A 20412-nucleotide genomic window follows, 5' to 3' on the forward strand; every position below is an offset into this window, starting at 1 on the left:
TGAAACCTGCCAGCCCATCTATGCTACAGACCATAATGGAGATTATTTGTTGTAAAATCCCAAACTGATTAGCTAATGTCTAAAATCTTTGGTGGTGGTTAGATCATAGTACATTGTTGGGTTTATGCTAGTTTATCCACAAAAATATAATATATGTGAGAAATTACAAAAGTGTAATATATATGAAGAATTGGTAAGTACTGTTAGACGAATAATGTATTTTTGTTTAAAACACGTTTTGGTCTGATATATATATATATATATATATATATATCAGACCAAAACGTGTTTTAAACAAAAATGCATTTTCTAATATGTTTACGAATAATAATTTAATATAAATCATGTTTTAATTTAAATCTTTTTTCTAAAAAAAATGATCTTTCCTGCTAGCAAAATTCCAATCTTATAAGACAATATTATTTAAAATAAAAAACAACTAACTAAATATATATTTCTCATAAAGTAACTCTTAAAATCATATCTACGAGGTTAGATTAGAAAAAAATATTTTACTAATTACGTAAAATAGGTTTTTACTCTCTCTCTTTCTCTCATATATATATATATATAAAGCTGAAATCTTCAAACTCTGTGTGAGGGAGCCGAATAAATGACTAGATAAATCCAATTAACTTTATATATATATATATATATATATATATATATATATGTTTGTGTGCAGGGGCGGAGGGAAGGGGGGCTGCTTAGGCCATGGTCCCATCCTGGCCAATGAAAAAAAAAATATATTGAAAAAAATATATTTTTTTAATTGTGTCATGTAATTTTTGAATTAGAATTCAATTTGGCCCTACCCAGATCTAGAGGTTGGCCTGTCGGCCCGTCTCTAAAGAAAATCCTGACTCTGCCCCTGTTTGTGTGTATGTGTGAAACACAGAAAGAGAGAGAATCGTAGGTTTCGACGCTTGAGTCAACATCCAATCTTTACAAGCAGACCAGCTTCTTTCCATGCATTAGAGGTTGGACTGTCGGCTCGTCCCTAAAGAAAATCCTGACTCCGCCCCTGCCCCTGTTTATGTGTATGTATGAAACAGAGATAGAGAGAATCGTAGGTTTCGACGCTTGAGTCAACATCCAATCTTTACAAGCAGACCAGCTTCTCTCCATGCACATTATTACGAGAGAACGCATTTTTCACGTCAATTCAACCGGAGGTGCTGCAGTTTCGCTGATCGTCATTTGTTTATCTCGACGTATGTTGGTCGCCGGAGGCGATTAACGCAAATAAGCCTTAAAAAAACAAAATTGTTGCCCGATTCTTGTGGCCTCCTCAAGTTCCATTTTGATCACAGTTCAAGGGTTGAAGGGTCGCAGCAACCGGCCGATTCAAAGGGGGGGCCAATTCTCGCAGAGGGGCACTCGGGCGCAGAGGCGGAGGTGCAGGGGGCGTCGGTCAGAGGTCGAAGGGGCGGAGAGGGTAAGGGAGGAGAGAGTAAGAGCGTCGAGTTCGGGTGGTAGAGTCGGGCGGAGAGGGTAAGAAAGGAGAGACAGTGGGGTTCGCAAAAGAGCGTGGTCTGTCCAATTGCGCAAGATCGGACGGCCGACGCCAAATGACCCCCGTGGGGTTAAATCGACGGTTTATATATATATATATATATATATATATATATATATATATGAGAGAGAGAGAGAAAGAGAGAGAGAGCATATTTATTGTGATCAGAATGGTGGTTACACACAGAGAGAGAAAAGAATGGTGGTTACACACAAAAGAGAAAATGTGCGTGTGCATATCTATTGTGATCAGAATGGTGGCTGGTCACACTTGACCCATGACAAGACCCTTTTATTTCATTTCTGTCGAGATCCACAGAATAAAAACAAGCAAAAATTTAGTATAAAAAATGGTGAGTTCCTTTGCGGAAAAGAAATGCTTAATCAGAGAAACTGAATCTTAGATAACCAGCTATGAAAATTCAGCAAGATGCTGTAACCTTCCAACGACTATCATGTACAAACTCATCCCAACTTACGCTCTACTTTTATTTCCAGAGCTTCACGCACTTGTCATGACTGGCTGTTGCAATCATTCCGGTGACCGGTGACTGTGCCAAACCAGCAATAATACCATCGTGGGCGGCCACTGTTGTCACCCGATCAGCCACAAGGTCCCACAGTTCGATTGACTGCCATCAGGTAGAATATTAGTCACAAGTGAAGCAGCAGAACACAATAAGGGTTTAACATATATACACCACCCACTAAATAAATCAGTTATTGTCAGATTCATTTCTCAGCTATGAAACGTGGGTGCGCCTGAAAAGGCGGTACACTCATGTTGATACCGGTCAACACGAGTCCAGGCCTGATACAGCGGCTTACTTTTTGTATTTTTCCAGTAATATTTTTTTATGAATGTAAACAATGAATTTATGCATTTACTTAACCAAAAAATTTTATTATATGCATGGGTAGGCGTGTGTGCGCGCGCACACACACACATATATATATATATATATATATATATATATATATATATATATATATATATATATATATATATATATATATACATACACATACGGCTGTGCTCCCTACCAAAGAAAACTGCTCAACATTTGTACCCGTACCAGCATCCATATATGTGAAACATCTTATCGGATGAAACTGTGTAAAAAGTTCAAAAATTGGTCTTCCTGAAACATGGGTATTCTGCACGCAGACAAACACAGAACCTGGGTTTGTACGCTGAGCTGCTCTACAGATCATCAAAACGATAAATTCTAGTCTTCGCATGTTTCTCATTTTTTAAACTAATGACAATTGTAAAACCATCCACTGGCTTCATATGCTTCAATATTAAGTGCGGTAACTTGTACCACCTATTCACCGCAAGCGCATGCAAGGATAAAACGAATGCTAATTCACAAGATTGCCTGCAGATCAACTGACTTGGTAATACACACACACACACAGAGAGAAGGAACTTGGTTTCGTCTGTCTTGGAGTTATCTGCAAGTCAACAGTAACCTTTTTAATTGACGTTCTCACCTGATAACCACTCACAACAAGGACGTGCGTGTGAGCTGGATGGAATACACATGATTGGAACTTGTTGCCATTAGATCTCAGCTTATGTGTACTTTCTCCACGTTTTGCTGTCATCGGCCAAACCCTCACACAATCCTCACTTACAGATGCTAAAACTTTACCATCCCAGTTCCAGCAGATTGAGCGAACATCCTTCCCATGGCCCTGTATAAAGCCACCATCAGATGCAAGACAAAAAGTCAACAGGCATCTAGATATCTTCAAAGAATGACATAAACCTTCAGGGAAGATTCACAGATGTGAGATTCCACATCAAATACATTGACCACGTTGTCAGCTCCAGCGGCAAAAAAATGACCAGAACCAGGTTGAAATCTCACTTTTGAAGCACCACCCTGTAACATTCATAAGATCATGAATGCTCCCATTAATTGACTGAAACGAGGATGCAGCAGTTGGATACATGCGTTGTAAAACTCGGCAGTATGTCCTGGTCTACCTTTTATTGATGACTGAATGATGCATAGAAAAATGAAAAAAAAAATACTAGCTAGGTAAGTTCATTCAAGATAAGTTCATGGTTACCCTGTACATAGGAATATATTGATGCATTAGGCAACAATAAATATCTGTGAAAATACACTGCGGATAGAGTTTTTATTGCAACAAGGATTTCCCTCTCATTAACAATAAACTAAGTAACAGTCAAACATTATTGCAAAACCACTTCTATAAGCTTTCACTAGATCATTCAAATAAGCACGTAGTTGTGAAAGCCAGTCGCACCAACATGGAGAGATGCAATCATGTAAATGCTGGTCTATCATCTTATGTACCAGCTCGTTAAGCCAATGAGCAAAATGGCATGTTCATAATGATAGCACCTTTTATTTTTAAGTTGAAGAGCAATTTTAAGAACTTGCATGCTCAAACTCAAGAAATGGCCATGCTCATTCGTGTTTCGTTATGTAGACATATCCTCTATCTTGGCAAATTTTTGAAACGGTAGCCACTCCATGGTCCACTTTGAATTGAGGTTTCTCTGAGAAGCATGGATAAATCACTACAGACCTCCACAGCCCATCTGGCTGCCGCAAGAGCCTTTGTGAAGAAGTCGCCTAGTTGATATTTAGAAGAAACATAAGAGAGATCAATATTTTTCTGAAAGAATTCTTCACGAACATAATGACAATCCATCTCTATATGCGTCGTTCGTTCGTGAAAAGTGTGATTGCTAGCAATATAAATTGCATTTTTGTTGTCACAACAAAGCTTGACAGGATCCTTGATATGAATTCTCATATCTTTCAACAAGCTTTTGAGCCACACTATCTCCATTGTTGTAGTTGCCATTGCACGATACTCAGTTTCTGTTGACGATAGTGACACCTTGTTTTGTTTCTTGCATCGCCAAGAAATTAAGGAATCACCTAAAAACACACAAAAACCAGTGGTGAAGTGCCTATTATTGGGATCTCCACCTCAATCAGCATCTGTATAAGCAACTAATTCTAATATAGAAGAGGAAGACAGAAATAGTCCTTTGTTGATAGTGTTTTTCACATAACGGACGATCCGCATTGCCGCTCCCATGTGAACTAAGGTGGGTCTTTGTTGAAATTGGCTTATCACATGCACGGCATGAGCAATGTCAGGTCTGGTGATGGAGAGGTATGAGAGAGCACCAACTATTTGCTGAAAAGGAGTGGGATTCTCTAATATCTCTCCATCATCAATTTTCATTTTAACTCCCAGTGCTTCTGGAGTATCCACAACTTTATAGATACCTGTTTTGTCAACTAATTCACTAGCAAACTTCATTTGAGAAAGAAGATTATTGGTTGTAAATGGATATATATAGTCAAAACTAGAAATGATGGAACTTTAGAAAGATATAAGGCCAGACTTCTTGCCAAGGGATATGCTCAAGAATATGGGATTGATTATGAAGAAACCTTTACTCATGTTGCTCGCATGACTTCTGTTAGAATTCTTATTGCCATTGCTTTTATTAAACATTGGACTATTTTTTAAATGGATGTTAAAAATGCCTTCTTAAATGGTCACTACAGGAAGAAGTTTTCATGAGTGCTCCTCCTGGTTTTGATCTACCTAAAAACAAAGTTTTAGGTCTTAAGAAAGCTCTTTATGGTTTACAACAAGCTCCCAAGGTCTGATTCGACAAGTTTAGTAGTGTTATGTTTAATCAAGGTTTTCAATCTTGCTGCTCTGATACCATGTAAATCAGGCCCAAAGAGACAAATACTTCAAGCAAATCAGCCTTGAAGCTTCCACCAATAAGTCAAGCTCACAAGCCCTCAAACAAGAGGTGAAAAAGAACTTAAATTAATCACAATAAGAGATACATAAAGTAGGCTAAAAAGCCATAACCTTACACTAGAGAATCTACACTATTTATAAGGAAGAAGACAAAAGAGAGGAGAGAGCTAGCCGTTGGAGACTAGTTCCAACGGCTAGAATTCTAGCCGTTGGGAGTAGTCTCCCCTTGGGTCCCCTTTGGATAAAATCAGAAAGGGGCAGGGGTAAAACAGGAAAATACAGAAAATAAAAAGACAAAAAGAAGGTAAAAAGTTACATAAATATCCTAAGTACCCAAACCTATAAAATACATATATATGTCTATATGACACATATTAGATGACTAAGATATGTAATGTATATACATATATGTATGTATAGAAGGGATACATACATTCTAACAGTAGGATACTATCAAAGGTTTGTGAAAAATTTTGGAACAATGGCAGCCAGTGTTGTACATATCGTACGGTAAGTATCGTACGGTAAGTATCGTCGCGTTTCAAAAATGCGATACGATACACCACCTGTATCATACAGTTACGATACAAGCACTGTAGTATCGTACGATACGACTACGATACAGTTACGATACAACTACGATACGTTACGATCTCTGTCATATGGGTACTCCTCCTAAAGAGGAGTACCCATACGGTACCAATACGACACGGTACGGGTACGGGTATGCCCCTGGGTACGGCAAGGGGTACTGCGTTGACCGCACCCGGTGCGGTCAATGCACCCAAGGTCATTTTCACCCTATTTCAGACTCGATCAAAGTTGACCGAGTCTAAAGTTGTCCGATTTTAATGTTAACGTTTTTTACATTTTAACATTTTTTACATTTTAATGTTTTTTACATGATTTGAATGCTCTTAATATGGACCTTACAAAACCTGTTGTTCCTTCTAATATTGATGATGCAACTTAGGAGAATCAAGAAAGTTGATGTATTTTGTATGTTAATTATGCGACTGAGGAGAATGAGAATAAAAAATGATAAATTTTGAATTATGATTTATGAATATGTCATTTTGTTTGTAATTTTTTTATATGTGTATATGTGCATGTGTGTGTACGGCCGTACCCCCGCACCCAAGGTTTTTAAAAATGGTCTGTACCCGTACCCGTACCCGTACCTATGTGACATAGGTTACGATAGAGCTACGAGACGCTAATTTTTATTGATTTTTTTAGAACCTTTTCTATTTTTTCTGATTAATTTTTGTGTTTAAAAAAAATACGATACGTTACGATATTTTACGATACAGCGTATCGTAAAGCCAGACCGATACGGCTTACGATACACTTTTTACAACATTGATTGCAGCACCACTGACCAGGTCCAAAATGCTGGAAAGAAATCAATTGAGTGGAGTATCAAAAGTAAGAAGCCAGCTACCACTTTTGCACTTCCCTGTTTATACCAATGTGTAACAGCTTCCAAGGAGCAATTTTGAAGCTATAGTAATTCTAGGAATGGTAGAGTTGTAAGAAGGAGAGAAAACAGATCTATTATGATCTGAAAAGCTATGGGGTCCTTCTCCAACATTGAATGGCAGAAGCCTCTTCGCATTGGATTGATCCTCTCACTTAATTAGGCTTATAAATATATGACTCCAAATGACTGAAAAGCCCTTATGAAGCGCATATGAATTTTGAGTCCATATCAGATGTAGACGTGGAAAAAGACTTCAAAGACAACACACTTGAAGAACTCCTCAAGTTGAACAAGTTGCTGAATCATGCCTGATTTGCCCTTAAGAAATCAAAACCTCCTTACTGTTAATTCTTTCAGAAAAAAGACCTACCATTTGGTATCAGTCCCAATGTACTTAGTCTCCAATTCACCATCCTCGACTTTTTTGCATGACAAAATGTTGATCCATCTCAATAGGTTTCATTTTTGGTTGTCATAGAAAAGAATGGATTTTTGGCAATGCTTCTCTTAAGTCTTAATTTAGCCAAAAGATATCTGATTCATGTCCATTCAGACATAATAAAGGTCATAGCATGATATTTTGTTTTTGTACTTAATTGTGCATCAGCTCTTTGTTTTTTACTACCAAGACCATGTTTCTTCCAACAAATACACAATCTCCCAGAACCAGCATTCTTTAAAAAAGTTCAAGGGTTCTGTTTAATGTTTTTTTATATCATGTGTACACTTGGATGTAAGTTTTGTGTCGACCACTAATCTCTATTTAAGGGAGATTAGGATTAATCTCAGATTTCCACTTTTCTTCCCAAAACCATTGCAACACCCCTATTATATAAACATCCCTTTGTATATCTATTACTTTTTGACTCTTTGACATGTCCAGGTTTCATGCATATATAACAAAGCAGAACTTTTCTAACATTTCTGGGGTGAGGGATATTAGGAGAGGGTAAAATACAACCGCCTCCTTCAGTGTTTTGTTTACCTCAGCCCTTTCCTCCTTGATCTCCTGTCTTCTCTCCCTCTCCCTTTAATAGTGCCTACAAAGAACACCTTTGAACTCTTTTGATGATGCAACATTCCCTAAAATGCCTATCAAATTCATCTCGTATTCAAGCAAACATGGCCTTGGATCTTCAAACAAGGAAAGGATGGAAAAACACTATAGCGTAGTGGAAAAGACGTGATATTTGGGTCCTAAACTGGCAACATTTTGCTGGACTTCGTCTCAATCAGAAATAGTTCACCAACCAATGCTAGCTGACCGACAGCAAGCTTCACTTTGTCAAATACTCCATCACAATCAAGAAACCCTTCTTTAGATTCTCAAATTCAATATTGAGATACATAAATCAATAGAATAAGGCATAGCTGGACTGTCCCATAGTTATTTGGTTGTGCATTCACCTAATTCCTACGACTACCCTCCTGTGAAAGAATGGACGTCAGATATGCAAGAAGAGCTTTGATCCCTTTTCATCCACGCATTTATTCCGGACTTTCGATTTTCGACATTGACTGCCACAGTTTCATTGTCATCTTTCTGGTTTTTTATGAAAAATGACATTTTCATTGAACTATCAAGATCTCAGAACACAGAATAGATTTTGATGAAATGAATAATTTATTTTTTATAAGTCAAAAAATTGATGATGATCAATTTTTCAGACATTGATTGAGGTAGGAAATTGGAAAATAACGTGGAGTGAGAACCGTCGAAGTCCATGACAGAGAATCGGATCAAACAGCAGTAAAGAGATAACTTCATATATTGCCTTGCAGAACTCCTATAGTCAATGAAATCATGTTTATTAAGTAAAATGATGGGTTCACATTGTGGCATGCATAATCCAACGGATACAGAAGAAATTACCATTATATGTCTGAAATAAATACATTCACGAATATACCCATTTCAAGTGCCGTCATCAGTGCCCATAAGTTTTTCTTTATTTCCATTTGTTTAATCAAAGTTAGTGACCTATAGTTGACCAGTTTTTTTCCACACACACATGCGCTCACTCATGCAAAAGATCAAGCACACAGCATGTTTGTGAAGTAATTAGAAAATCGAACTTATCTCCTTTTTGTAGATCATTGCTCCAATATTTCTCAATTACATCCAATTTTTTCTTTGTAGGAGATCACTGATAGTAGATTTCACATAGAGTTGTTGAAATGTTTCTGCTTCATGCTTTGTTATCTTGTAAATGCTGTCAACTTATCTTCTGCAGAGAAATTATCCGTACAAGGATGAAGTTTACCTTGTTGTATGCCTCTACGTGTTACAAACAGGGGAGAAGAGGTTGGACCCTGACTTTTCCCCAATGGCGCCTGCACACTGACTGAATCCACCTGGGTGTATCCTGGTGAATTCATCTATGTCATCTAAGAACCCCCAAAATAAACTAAGAAGCAAGGACTATCGGAACTAATGCTAAAGAAAGGGTGAAACAACATGGAATCACTCAATCAATCAGACAAGGAAAGAAATCAGCATTTACACAAGTGAAGATCCATACAGGCAATAGAAAACATCAGAAGTAAAAGAACAGTATCATGGTTACACCAACTCATATGAATTAGGACCAAGATATCTGACATCCTCCACAAATATAAAATGAGTCAGCTATTTCATAACAGAAAAGGGTATCTGACCTTGAGGATACAGTGGGTGGTAGAGTCTTTGACACTCCAAAAGCGGATTTCTCCATTAGCATCACATGAACACAGAAGATCTTCATTTGTTGGATGAAAGTCCAATGACATCACCTGTGTCATATGCCCAGAAAGGCTGCCTACAGAATGGAGTGGCTACAGTCCAATTGCAATGAGTCAGTGAACTACTCTATAAAAATTGTCATAAAAGAAAAAAAAGACATGATTGGCAGATCAGTTTCAATACTAACTGCATAACCAGACAGAAAATCAGTTGAATTTCACAGTCCTGTCATTTAATAATGGATCCAAGATCCAATGTAGGTAGAAATCTCTATTTAAGGTGGACGTGTGGTTCATTTAGGGGGGAAGTCTAATGAAAACCCTAATCTCTTCTTTTACGTAATTTTCTTCCTTTATTTCTATGCTTTTTCTACATTCCTTTCAATTTGCCTTCTTACTTGTCGTTTAGATAGTAGTTTGTTCTGGGGATTAGAGCTAACCCTTTAATCACTGCATCATTAGTTTACTGTCCGTTGTTGTTCGCAATGTGGCAGAACTACATCTCACAGTATGCATTCAAAGACTATCCAAATCTGTAGTCACAACTGGAATATGTCCCTCTGACATTACCTTGCGGAATTCTTTTCCAGAAAATAATGCTTTCTTCTGATTTAATTTGTAATAACCCAGCCCTAAACTAACCTTGGCACTCGATGTACCAAATCTCAACCCACCATAATGCTGGCTTCAGTCTGCATCATATAGAGGGGGAGTTTATACGTTCATTAAGGTCTTTAAATCTCAAAAATAAGATAAACGTACATCCCTTTAGTAAACTAGTGGGAACAACGACACACACTTGTAAAGAATATGAATTTTTTTCAGATAGGTAGAAAAAATACATCTATTTAAAGAGCTACTTTTCACTGCAATTCTTCAACTCTTGATTTAGTGAATCTGTTTATGTAGTTTTCACTTGTTGACCCACTTCACATTAGTGTACTTCATTCTTCCCATGATGAAAAATGAAAAAACACAGTGTCAAACTGACTCTGTTTAATAGCTTCTGCAAACAAAAGGAAAGAGATTATGATGAAAGCCAAACAAAAACCATACTTCTGCTGCATTCCATAAACGCAAGGTCCTGTCAAATGAGGATGTCGCTAAGTATGTTGAGTTAGGCCTAAATCGGACATCTGTGATCAACAGTGCGTGCACATCTGGTAAGCTCTTGGTCTCCAGGGTATCCATGTTCCAAAGAAGAACCTGCAAGGCCACAATAACTTGCATTTGAAAAATGAGGAAATAGGTGCATGGGAGGAAACCATTGCAGCACGTTACCTTCTTGTCATGACCCGCACTAGCTAACAGTTTTCCATCAGATGAAAAACTGCAGCAAACAACCTTACTATTGCTTGAACGAAGGCAGGCAACTTCAGACAATGAATCCACTGGAGAAAAAAAAAATGCCTTACTAGACAAAATTAAAAGATTAAAATCTAGAATTAAAAAGTTAATTACCATTTAGGGGATCAGAGTTCCTTTTTGATGTGCCAACTAAAGAATCAACAGCATTCTCATAATCGTGTGAAAGAAATGAGTCGACATCATCCTCTAAAGAGGTAGCAGCGTGACAATTGTCCAAGTTTTCCTGAAGCAACATACAAACTATGTCACGGAAGTGCAGTGTACAGATGAGGATGACATGGGGGCAGGTGCTAAAGAATATCTGTGTGTGTGCGTGTGTACTGTCTCATGCAGTTAACCAACAATAAAATTACCAATTAATTATTTACAAACTATGATTTTATTAATGACCCAATAAATAAAGAAAGAAAATTGCATGTTCCTGCATCCACGTGTGCCGACTTGAGTGCAGTGTTTTTTTTGAAGAGTCTATGTTACTTAGCATACAAATCCATCACCTAGATGACATCCAAAGGAGAGAAAATCTGTCAAGGCAACTAAATGAATTATGTTAAGATCGTGTTACCAGCTGCTCTAAAGGGTGTGTATTTCCTCTCATTCCAACAGAAACATGCGGCTGATTCTTCCTTGACATGCCACTATGCCCCGATGCATTCCCTGCAGACTTCCTATGACCAGATGACAGTGCTGAGGTGAAGGAAGCACCTGTAAAATCATCCATACCAGCACTTTTTGCAGTTCCAAGATTCTCAGATTTTTTCCGCTTACGGCAATTCTGTTGCAAATATACTGGTCACTTCAACAACATTTAGTATGAAGATGTCATGCATGTAATAAATAGAATTCAAACACAAACTGGATTAGGCCTAATGACATAAACCTTATCAAGGTTCATAAGTACACAAAATATTCAAGACAGGAGAGAACTAACCTCTAGTGGTGGTCCTTGGTCTTGTCGAACCTGTTGTCCCTTAGTGTTACCAGCCAAAGCACATAAGGAAACAAACCATCAAATGTTGGATGACCACAAGAACCATAAAAGAGAGGATTATGATGGAAATATGATGGAAAAGCCAAGTACCACTACATTAGTATGCTACATATTAAAACTTGCACGGAAGGAAATATCTGAAGTCCCTAGGCCCCCAAATGCAAACCTAGCACCTATGACCATCTTGATGCCTAAGCAACTAGCTAACAAAAGGGGCACCCAGTTTCCTGTTTTATAATGTAAAAGAAGTGTTAAAATAAGTTGAGCTTTTCAATTAGTTATATGAATTTTCTTCAACTGCTTTTAGTTTTACACAAAAGTTGCAAGTTTAAATAAATAACTTTTGACTGTTTTTTCAGTGTCAACTAGGTCACCTAATTCCGCCTACCTGACAAGACCTTTAAGGACCTTGGTAAGCACTGGCTGGTCCATTTGATTTCCTAATTAACAGATAGAAATAACGTTCATGTTTTGGGGATTTACCAAGCAAACACATTATTGAAACATAATATGTGGAGTCAACTCCAGTCAGTCAGGTGATGATAACATGCCCATGAGATGGGCGAAAACAAGAGACAAAATGCCAATATGCAATGGAATATAATATTCTCTGTAATCGGCATTTTGTCACTGAATAATTTTCAGCAGATAAATTTAATGCAAACACCTTAAGACAGTAAGAAATCTAGTATACAGGATATAAGGCTAACCACTGGGCGATATACTGCTTGGTTGTCTGAAACTGCACCAATCAATTGCGAAGGAAGTTGAATAGGAGAACCTACAAAAGGAGTGCCAGCACGGGCAAAAAATTGGGCATCTTTGTAACAGAAAAGAACCCAAGGAAATTCTTCCAGTACCTTTGCCTGGTTGAGAACAATTTGCTGTGAACATAGATCTACAATTTTCAGGAGCATCAGTCAACTGCTGTCGTTGTTGAAGATGCATCAACAGCTGAGACTGCTGTAATCTGTCAGGCCTTTGCATAGGAGAGACCCATGCTGAGTGCAGTTGAAAATGGTCACTTCCCTGTCAAATGATTGCAAACCAGAATGTGCTAAAACTCCCCAGTCATAAGTTAGTTGGGAACTCTGTCCTAGCATACATTGAATTGCACTCACCATTAAAGGCCCACCATTGAGAGGCAGTGGCTTAATCCCCGGACTCATATCTGCACATAGCATACAAAATCCATTCAGGCTTGAAATGACCAGCAGCGACTGATGTTTACATTTCCCTAAAGAAAAAATTAGGAATTCATATATATATATATATATATATATATATATATATATATATATAAACAAGAAGGAATACTTAGAAAATATATATATCAACATAAACAAATAAACAACATAGAAAATATATATCAACGGCTCCTGCAGCAATGTGTTTAAGAAACCTATGAAAAACTTTAAAAATATGGACAACCGAGCAGCCCCTTAGACAGTCAAATATGAACATCAGTTGAATTTTCATATCCAAAACACGACTCAGCCCCCTAGACAGTCAAATATGAACATCAGTGGAATTTTTACATCCAAAACATGGCTCAACATTGTGGAACTAGAATCTAAGTGCTAAATGCTGAACTGGAATGACTCAATTTAAATCCTGCATTTTCTTGCAGGATTTAAGCACCAAATACAGAAAATATTGGAATGGCTCAGCATTGTGGAACATGGTCGTATAAATGTAAAAGAGAAAGGACGGACAATATGATTTTCGAAGAAAAGAAGGAAGATTAAAAATGACAATAAAAAGAAAAATAATTCATGCAGGAAGGACGCTAGAGGTCGCCGAAAGTCGTTGGATGTCGCCGGAGGTCGACAGAAGAAATATCGCCCAAATCGGCCAACGTTGGCACAAATTGTTTCCGCTGGAGGTTGCCAGAGGTCGTTGGAGTTCTTCCTCAGCAAACTGCGGTGGAGAAGAGCAAAACAGAGCCCTCGCTGGAGTTCTATCGAGGCTCTGTGTTTTTGAAAGGAAATACCAAAACCAAAAAAAGAAACCCTAAATTTTGGATGAAAATGGACTCGGTCAACATTGACCGAGTCTGGTTTTGGACAGATACGGACCCAGGTATGTTGACCGTACTTGGTACGTGTTGACCGGTACCTGAGCCGTGTCCGACTACATACCCATACCTGTATCGGTGTCGAACCCAACCGGTATGGGTACTCCACCAAAATTAACGTACCCATGTTACATAGATTCAAATAGAGTTCCCAGAAAAGGAAAAGGGAAGGGAAAGGAAAACATCCCAAGTAAGCAATAAAATAGAACATTATAAACATTCAGTATGTGAAAAGAAAAGTTCCAATAATTCAATGGACATTGATAAGATGTAAGAGTGACAAAGAAAACCTGTTAGAGGTCTAGATCTTGACTGCATGTCTGCTGGTATACCACACAATGCTGGATCCAAAGATCCAGTTTTGTCATTTTTAGCCAAATTTGTATCACCTATGTTGCTCTGGAAGATATTAAACTGATAAGATTCAGAACCATTTATCTTCCGTGTCCCAAACTGTTCCATTCAGAAAAGCAGAATGGTGTGATACTCACAGATGCCTGTGAAGGGGGAAGGTACAGACCTCCTGAAGCCATAGAGAGGTTCCTTCTTGAAACTTGGGCTACATCCCTGTAAATTGAATAAGAAAAAATTAGCTTTAGATAAACCATTAACAACCATGACATTACAGCAAAATATGCTCTCAGTAACAGAAATACATATTCAGACACTACTTATTCATAAGCACAGAAATCAATCTGAAATACCGAGAATGGTCAGTCACAAGCTTTTGAGAAGCATCAAGATAGGCAGAACAATCTAACTGTTGTGCATAACCATGTCTAGGTAACTCTGCATAAAGTCTTGTGGAGGCAGCTGGCTGTCTCGATATGTGCTCAGGAATCCCTGGGCCTGAGCAAACAATAAAAGGCGAAGAACACATGTCTGGAGTCTGTTGTTGTCTCAGTTCATGCATCATTTGAAGATTCGGAATATCACATTGAATTTGTTTGTCTTTCTCCTTTAATTGCTGTATCCGTAGACAGTATTAGCCTCTGAACAACAAAATGATTACTGTACAAGAACCAAGTGAAATCCATGAGAAAAAAATACAAACACTTATCACCTTGAGATATGAAGCAGCAGCATCCGAACATTTTGCATTTGTTCTTGCCAGGAATATGTCCCAGAAAACAGACCACCATTCCAATAAGAACCCAGCAGGAGCATCAATTACTACAATTTGATTGAGCATTATGTACTTAATAAGATTCAGTGAAGATCCTACATCCAAACTTATAAGAACAGACCCAATTTACAAAATTTAAATGTGGCAAAGGAAAAGTAAGATCCATTCAGTCCATATACATCTCCATACATAGGAAAATTCAAAGAAGTATGACTACAAATCTAATTTCTTTTCCGAAAGAAAGCATTAATAAATAAAATTAAACGCACAAACCATGCATGCACTTGTCTGGAGAGTAGGATTATGCATGTGCAGATCTGCATGCTGTGTGACAAGAAATGTATGTCCACATGTATGTGTGTATAAGCATGACTTGTACTTCCAATTATTAATTACATTAACAAAACTAGTATGAAGAGAAATATGCCTGTAAGAAATCATGATGAGTATCAAATAAATGTAATAAATAAGTGATGTCTCATATAACAATAAAAATAAATAAAAAGCACAAATTGAAATAAGAAAAAACTCATTCACAAGGTCTGCCCCATAGCATCACCTCGGACCATTGACACCTAATTTATGAAATACTTTTGGAAATCTTAGGAAGCCCTATTGAAAACCAAGTTACAATTTAGTAGTGCTTATCATACTAAAACAGATGGTCGAACTAAGGTTGTCAATCACACTTGGGGAAACCTACTTCATGAGCTGGTCACTGACGATGTCAAAACACAGGACTTAGTATTGTTGCAATCCGAGTTTGGTTATAATAGTACAATCAATCATTCTACTGGCTAATCCCCCTTTGAGATTGTCAATGGGTGTTCTCCTACACATGTGGTTGACCTGGCACTTATGTCTAGTCCCTCTGATGTTGACCCTAATGCACTATACATAGTGGCATATGTGTGAGACATCCATCAATAAGTCAAACAGAAGTTGCCATAGAGGTATGAGTCATATAAGGTATGTTGATCAAGGTCATCACAAACTTAACTTTAACGTTTCTCTGCTTGTGTCTTTATTTGTGGCTATAACTAGCTTGGATCTAAAACTATGTGGAGATGTCATAGAAATGAAGGTCAAACGATCGAGGATGCACGTTTCTGCCATCATGTTTTGCAAATTCTACAGGTTACTTCTCAAATTCAATGGTGGCTCAATCTGAATGAAAGTAAAATTTGAATACTTTATTTACTGAATTCTAGAACATAAGGATAACTGTTGCACCTTCCAGCATGCTTGAAAGATAAGCATGTCAACGGATTGGATTCAAATTAAATATACCTTTAACCATGTCCATATTTTCATGTATTCACATCTTTAGATTTAAATTCGGGTTCAAATATAAACAAAAGGTCATATCAACTTGAACTCCTCAAAGATTGGAACATTTCCCCAACATTCAGTGTGGCCAATCTATTTCCCTACTATGATCCAACTGAATCATCTGAATTAATTCAGCAGGCCAGACCAATCTGAACCTCGTCAGCACCAGGACCTCAGGAGGATGCTAGTACAAACAGTGCACCTAAGGCAACAGATTTTGTTCCAGTCCAACTTCAGCAAACCAATAACCCATGCATACATATTCAAAGCAGACCAAGGGACAGCTACAACAGCACAGATCGTCATCATGATAGCATCAGGACTCATTCCTCCGGAACCAAAATTTTCAACTTGGGGACATTGATACAAGAGTGATCCATTTAGGCTGGATCTTAGAGTTGATCTAGTTGGTTGTTGCTTTGTTTGTTTTCATTTTATATGTTGATTTTGGACCCTCTATTTCTAGCAGGAAATCCAAATATCCATATTAGTTAGAAGACCCTATTTAAGGAGACGTGCTAAGTCACATGGATACTGGTACAGGCTCTGTCACATGGGTACTCCTCCTAAGGAGGAGTACCCGTATGGTACGGGTACGACACGGGTACGGGTACGGGTACGGCCCTGGGTACGGCAGAGTACTGCATTGATCGTACCGGGTGCGGTCAACGCACCCAAGGTCATTTTTTACCTTTTTTAGACTCGGTCAAAGTTGACTGAGCCCAAATTTGTCTGATTTTAATGTTAATGATTTTTACATTTTCACTTTTTAAACCATTTTAACGTTAAAATTTTCGAAACCCTCATTTTAATGTCCCACTTCCCTCTTTTTTCTTCATTCTTGCTTAGTAGTGTTGGGATTTGTTTTTTGCTTCGCTAGCTCGTTTATCTTGTTATGTAAAAGTTTATGTTGTTCCTTTGTTTGTGCTTATGCTTCTGTACACGCGTGATTTTCTTCGGCCTCAGTTGAGCAGTAAATTTGCGACTGAGGAGAATGAGAATAAAAAATGGTAAGTTTTGGATTATGATTTATGAATATATTATTTTGTTTGTACTTTTTTTATATATATGTGCGAATATGTTATTCTGCTTGAAATTTTTTGACATATATATGTATGTGCATGTGTGTGTACGGCCGTACCCCCGTACCCAAGTTTTTTAAAAATGGTCCGTACCCGTACCCGTACCTATGTGACATAGGGTACAGGTATAAGGAAGTGGGTACGGACACAGCAATTTTAAAAATTATAGTTAGGGGGGATACAGCAAAGTACATATACATATATATGTATGTGTGCAACATTTCACCAAAAAATGCAAAAGCAATGCAAAACAGGTAGAAAAATGTGAAACAGGTGAAAAATACATTTTAGGTAATTAATATGCAAAAATAATATACAAAACCTTAAAATTATGAAAAAATGCAAAAAATAATATGCTTTCTTAAGAAGTCATGTGCAAGTGTCGCCGTATCTGAGTCTGCGTGTAGCCGTGGCAACATGGTACGGCAGCAAAATTGCCATATCTCTGTCACTTAGGAGATGTGAACTTTTTAGGCTTATTGAAGTTGAACAATGAAATTTAACCTGATTTCTTTGTTGATCCTTTTGGTTCTATCCTTTCTACATTTAATTGCTTTTAGTTTCCTCTTGAATCACCACAGGGACTACGGTGAGGAAACCTAATCCCTAGATCACTTTATGACTGATTGGCATAATTATGCAACCACCAGAGCTGCCCAAGTAAAAGAATTGATCAACCACTATAAAGTCATTAGTATAGGGAAGGGGTGTAACCATCCCTTGAAGCTTTCTCTAAAGACTGAAAAACTGGAGGCTTATCAAAAGAAAGAGATTGTCGTCTGCTACACCACAAATTAGCATCTTTCATATGTATACAAGAGCAAAGCAATGGCAAAAAAAAAAAAAGAAGCAAGTTCTTGATAAGCTGTTGAATTTTGCATAAGATTATGTTATCATCAACTTATATTCTTTCATGTACCTTTCTACAACACTGCCAGGAAGGTTTGGCTCTGTAAAACATGATTGATCAATGTAGACAAAGTCATTAATAAACCAAAATTGGTCTATCTGCATTTTGTCCTTTTTTCTAATTAGGTCATGAAGGTGTGCTATCTGCTGCTTGGTTAGTAGATGATATGCATGAACTCAGGAAGTTTATATCAGGTACATCAAGGACATTTTTTTAAGTGAACAAATAATAACCAAAATTTCACAATAGAGTCCAAATTCAACAGCAAAAGTCTAGGTTATGATTTAGAAGATAAGCAAAATGGAGTCAAACGTAACTGTCAATACTATTGTATTTTGCAGTATCCAGAAAGTTCGACATCATGAAATTTAACCAACTCTGTGATTTCTTGATTACAAACAACAGTTTACACTTTACAGCATTGCGATAACTAATGAAAATATTTATTCAACTCATGCAGTCCCTGCAAACAACAGAAGAAAAACAACCCTCCCAGAATTTTAGCCCCTGGGAAGAAGGGTGATATGTCATCATCACTAACACGCCAGAACCATTTTTCTCATTCAATCGCCCGTAAGAACAGGCCCCGCCAAAAGCAAATGGCAAACTTCACATCCCAATGCCTAGAGAATGAATGAGAGAACACCCTCGATATAACCAGAGTTGCAAATCATTCCCAAGGAAAGGCCAATCACCAAAATAAGAAAAAATAAAGCAACTAAAGATCAAAAAATGCACAGACACAAAAGCCAAGCCAAATCAAATTATTTACCATCAACAGCAGAACGTTTGGGAACCTTCCCTTCTTTCATGAACGTACTAGCCGATGCATGGAGATTCTTCTTCATCATGTAATCCAGGATATAAGCATCAAGGCTGAAACCATCCAAACGAAATCACAACAAGAGAAAAAGCAACGTGAAGAAACCACAGAAAAAAAAGCGAGGAGGTCGGGCATCGAATTTACATCTTGCTCATGTCTGTGCCAGCCATGTTGTCCACAACCACCAACACCTCGTTAAGCCCCTGCAGAAGCCCAGAGTTGCTTCGAAGCCCAATCCACAAGAACGCATGCCCAGAACGCAAGACCAAGAAAAAGGGCAAGAGAACCTCCCGAATGGAGCGGATTCTAGCACCAGAGAGAAGGAAAACGTTCAATAATGAAACAAACAGATACCAACCGGAAGAAAAATCGTCCTTAATACGAGGTGATAGTCTGCGGAAGCAGAAAGCAAATGAGAACACAAACAGGGTGAAAGAGAAGGCCGAGTTTCGAAGGGAATACGCAAGGATGGAGAAGAACGTCTGCCTCGCCTGAGCTAACTCTCAGCATGCAAGAGCGCGAAGGGAACCGCCTTAAAACAGAGCAGCAGGAGACGGGGGCCCAAAGGCGCAACTGAAAGTCTGGCGAGCGAAGAAAACGTATATAATATTATTTTTTGAAATGTCACATACTGCTTCCTATTGTGGATTTAATATTCCCTTACTCTCGACTGTATGGTACCTATTAGTAGAAATTTTACTGTTTTTACCCTTACAATCGCTAAGTTGGGGTTGGCACTTGTGCCATTAGCCCTTACATTTCATTGTATCTCGAAGGAAAATTGAAAATCAACTTCTTCAATTTTTTTTTTTCAAAAAATTTCAAAAGATTGTTGGTGAACGTAAATTATACAAGATATGGACCTGATTCTAATAGTTAACACAAAAGTAAATATGAAAATCATTGAACTCTTTTCTTGCACTTTTCATATGATGATTACAGGATCAGCTTGTCAAGAAGCGTTACATAAAGAATTTACCTAAAGAATACATTTTCCTTGCTGATGTTTGTGGGTGCCAAACATTTCTCAATTTTTTTTCAAATGCACATAGATCATTTTGTTCAATAAATACTTTTTTCGTATAAACGTTTCTAGTTGTCAAGAATGACAAAGAACCATGGTCCACAATGCCCTATAATTTTTTGGACAAATCATGCCTGCTTTTATGATTAAATCACTCAATCCAAATTATATTCCTAAAAACTA

The 20412-nt window shown here is 37.7% G+C and overlaps 1 protein-coding gene across 1 annotated transcript; it reads right to left on the minus strand.

Moving 5' to 3' along the window:
• Nucleotides 1-1733: 1733 nt before the first annotated feature.
• LOC116264104 (transcriptional corepressor LEUNIG_HOMOLOG-like) lies at nt 1734-19623 on the minus strand. Its single transcript, XM_031644088.2, has 18 exons — nt 19350-19623; nt 19155-19258; nt 14996-15105; nt 14637-14899; nt 14424-14499; nt 14223-14331; nt 12977-13026; nt 12716-12884; nt 12566-12636; nt 11796-11834; nt 11430-11639; nt 10958-11087; nt 10778-10887; nt 10553-10702; nt 9434-9589; nt 3291-3407; nt 3013-3216; nt 1734-2147 (listed from the first exon to the last, which is right to left on the minus strand). The coding sequence occupies exons 1-18, from the start codon at nt 19373-19375 to the stop codon at nt 2004-2006; spliced, it is 2238 nt and encodes a 745-aa protein (XP_031499948.1). The 5' UTR covers nt 19376-19623; the 3' UTR covers nt 1734-2003.
• Nucleotides 19624-20412: the final 789 nt, after the last annotated feature.

Source organism: Nymphaea colorata, chromosome 11 (assembly GCF_008831285.2).
Source record: "Nymphaea colorata isolate Beijing-Zhang1983 chromosome 11, ASM883128v2, whole genome shotgun sequence".
NCBI classification, from domain to species: Eukaryota; Viridiplantae; Streptophyta; class Magnoliopsida; order Nymphaeales; family Nymphaeaceae; genus Nymphaea; species Nymphaea colorata.

Coding starts and splice junctions, on each gene's coding strand:
- LOC116264104 (XM_031644088.2), bottom strand. CDS start 19,375: ATGGCTGGCACAGACATGAGCAAGAT. Junction 3,408..9,433: donor CCACCCACTGTATCCTCAAG/GTCAGATACCCT, acceptor TGAATGTTACAG/GGTGGTGCTTCAAAAGTGAG. Junction 3,217..3,290: donor TCTGTGAATCTTCCCTGAAG/GTTTATGTCATT, acceptor GGCTTTATACAG/GGCCATGGGAAGGATGTTCG.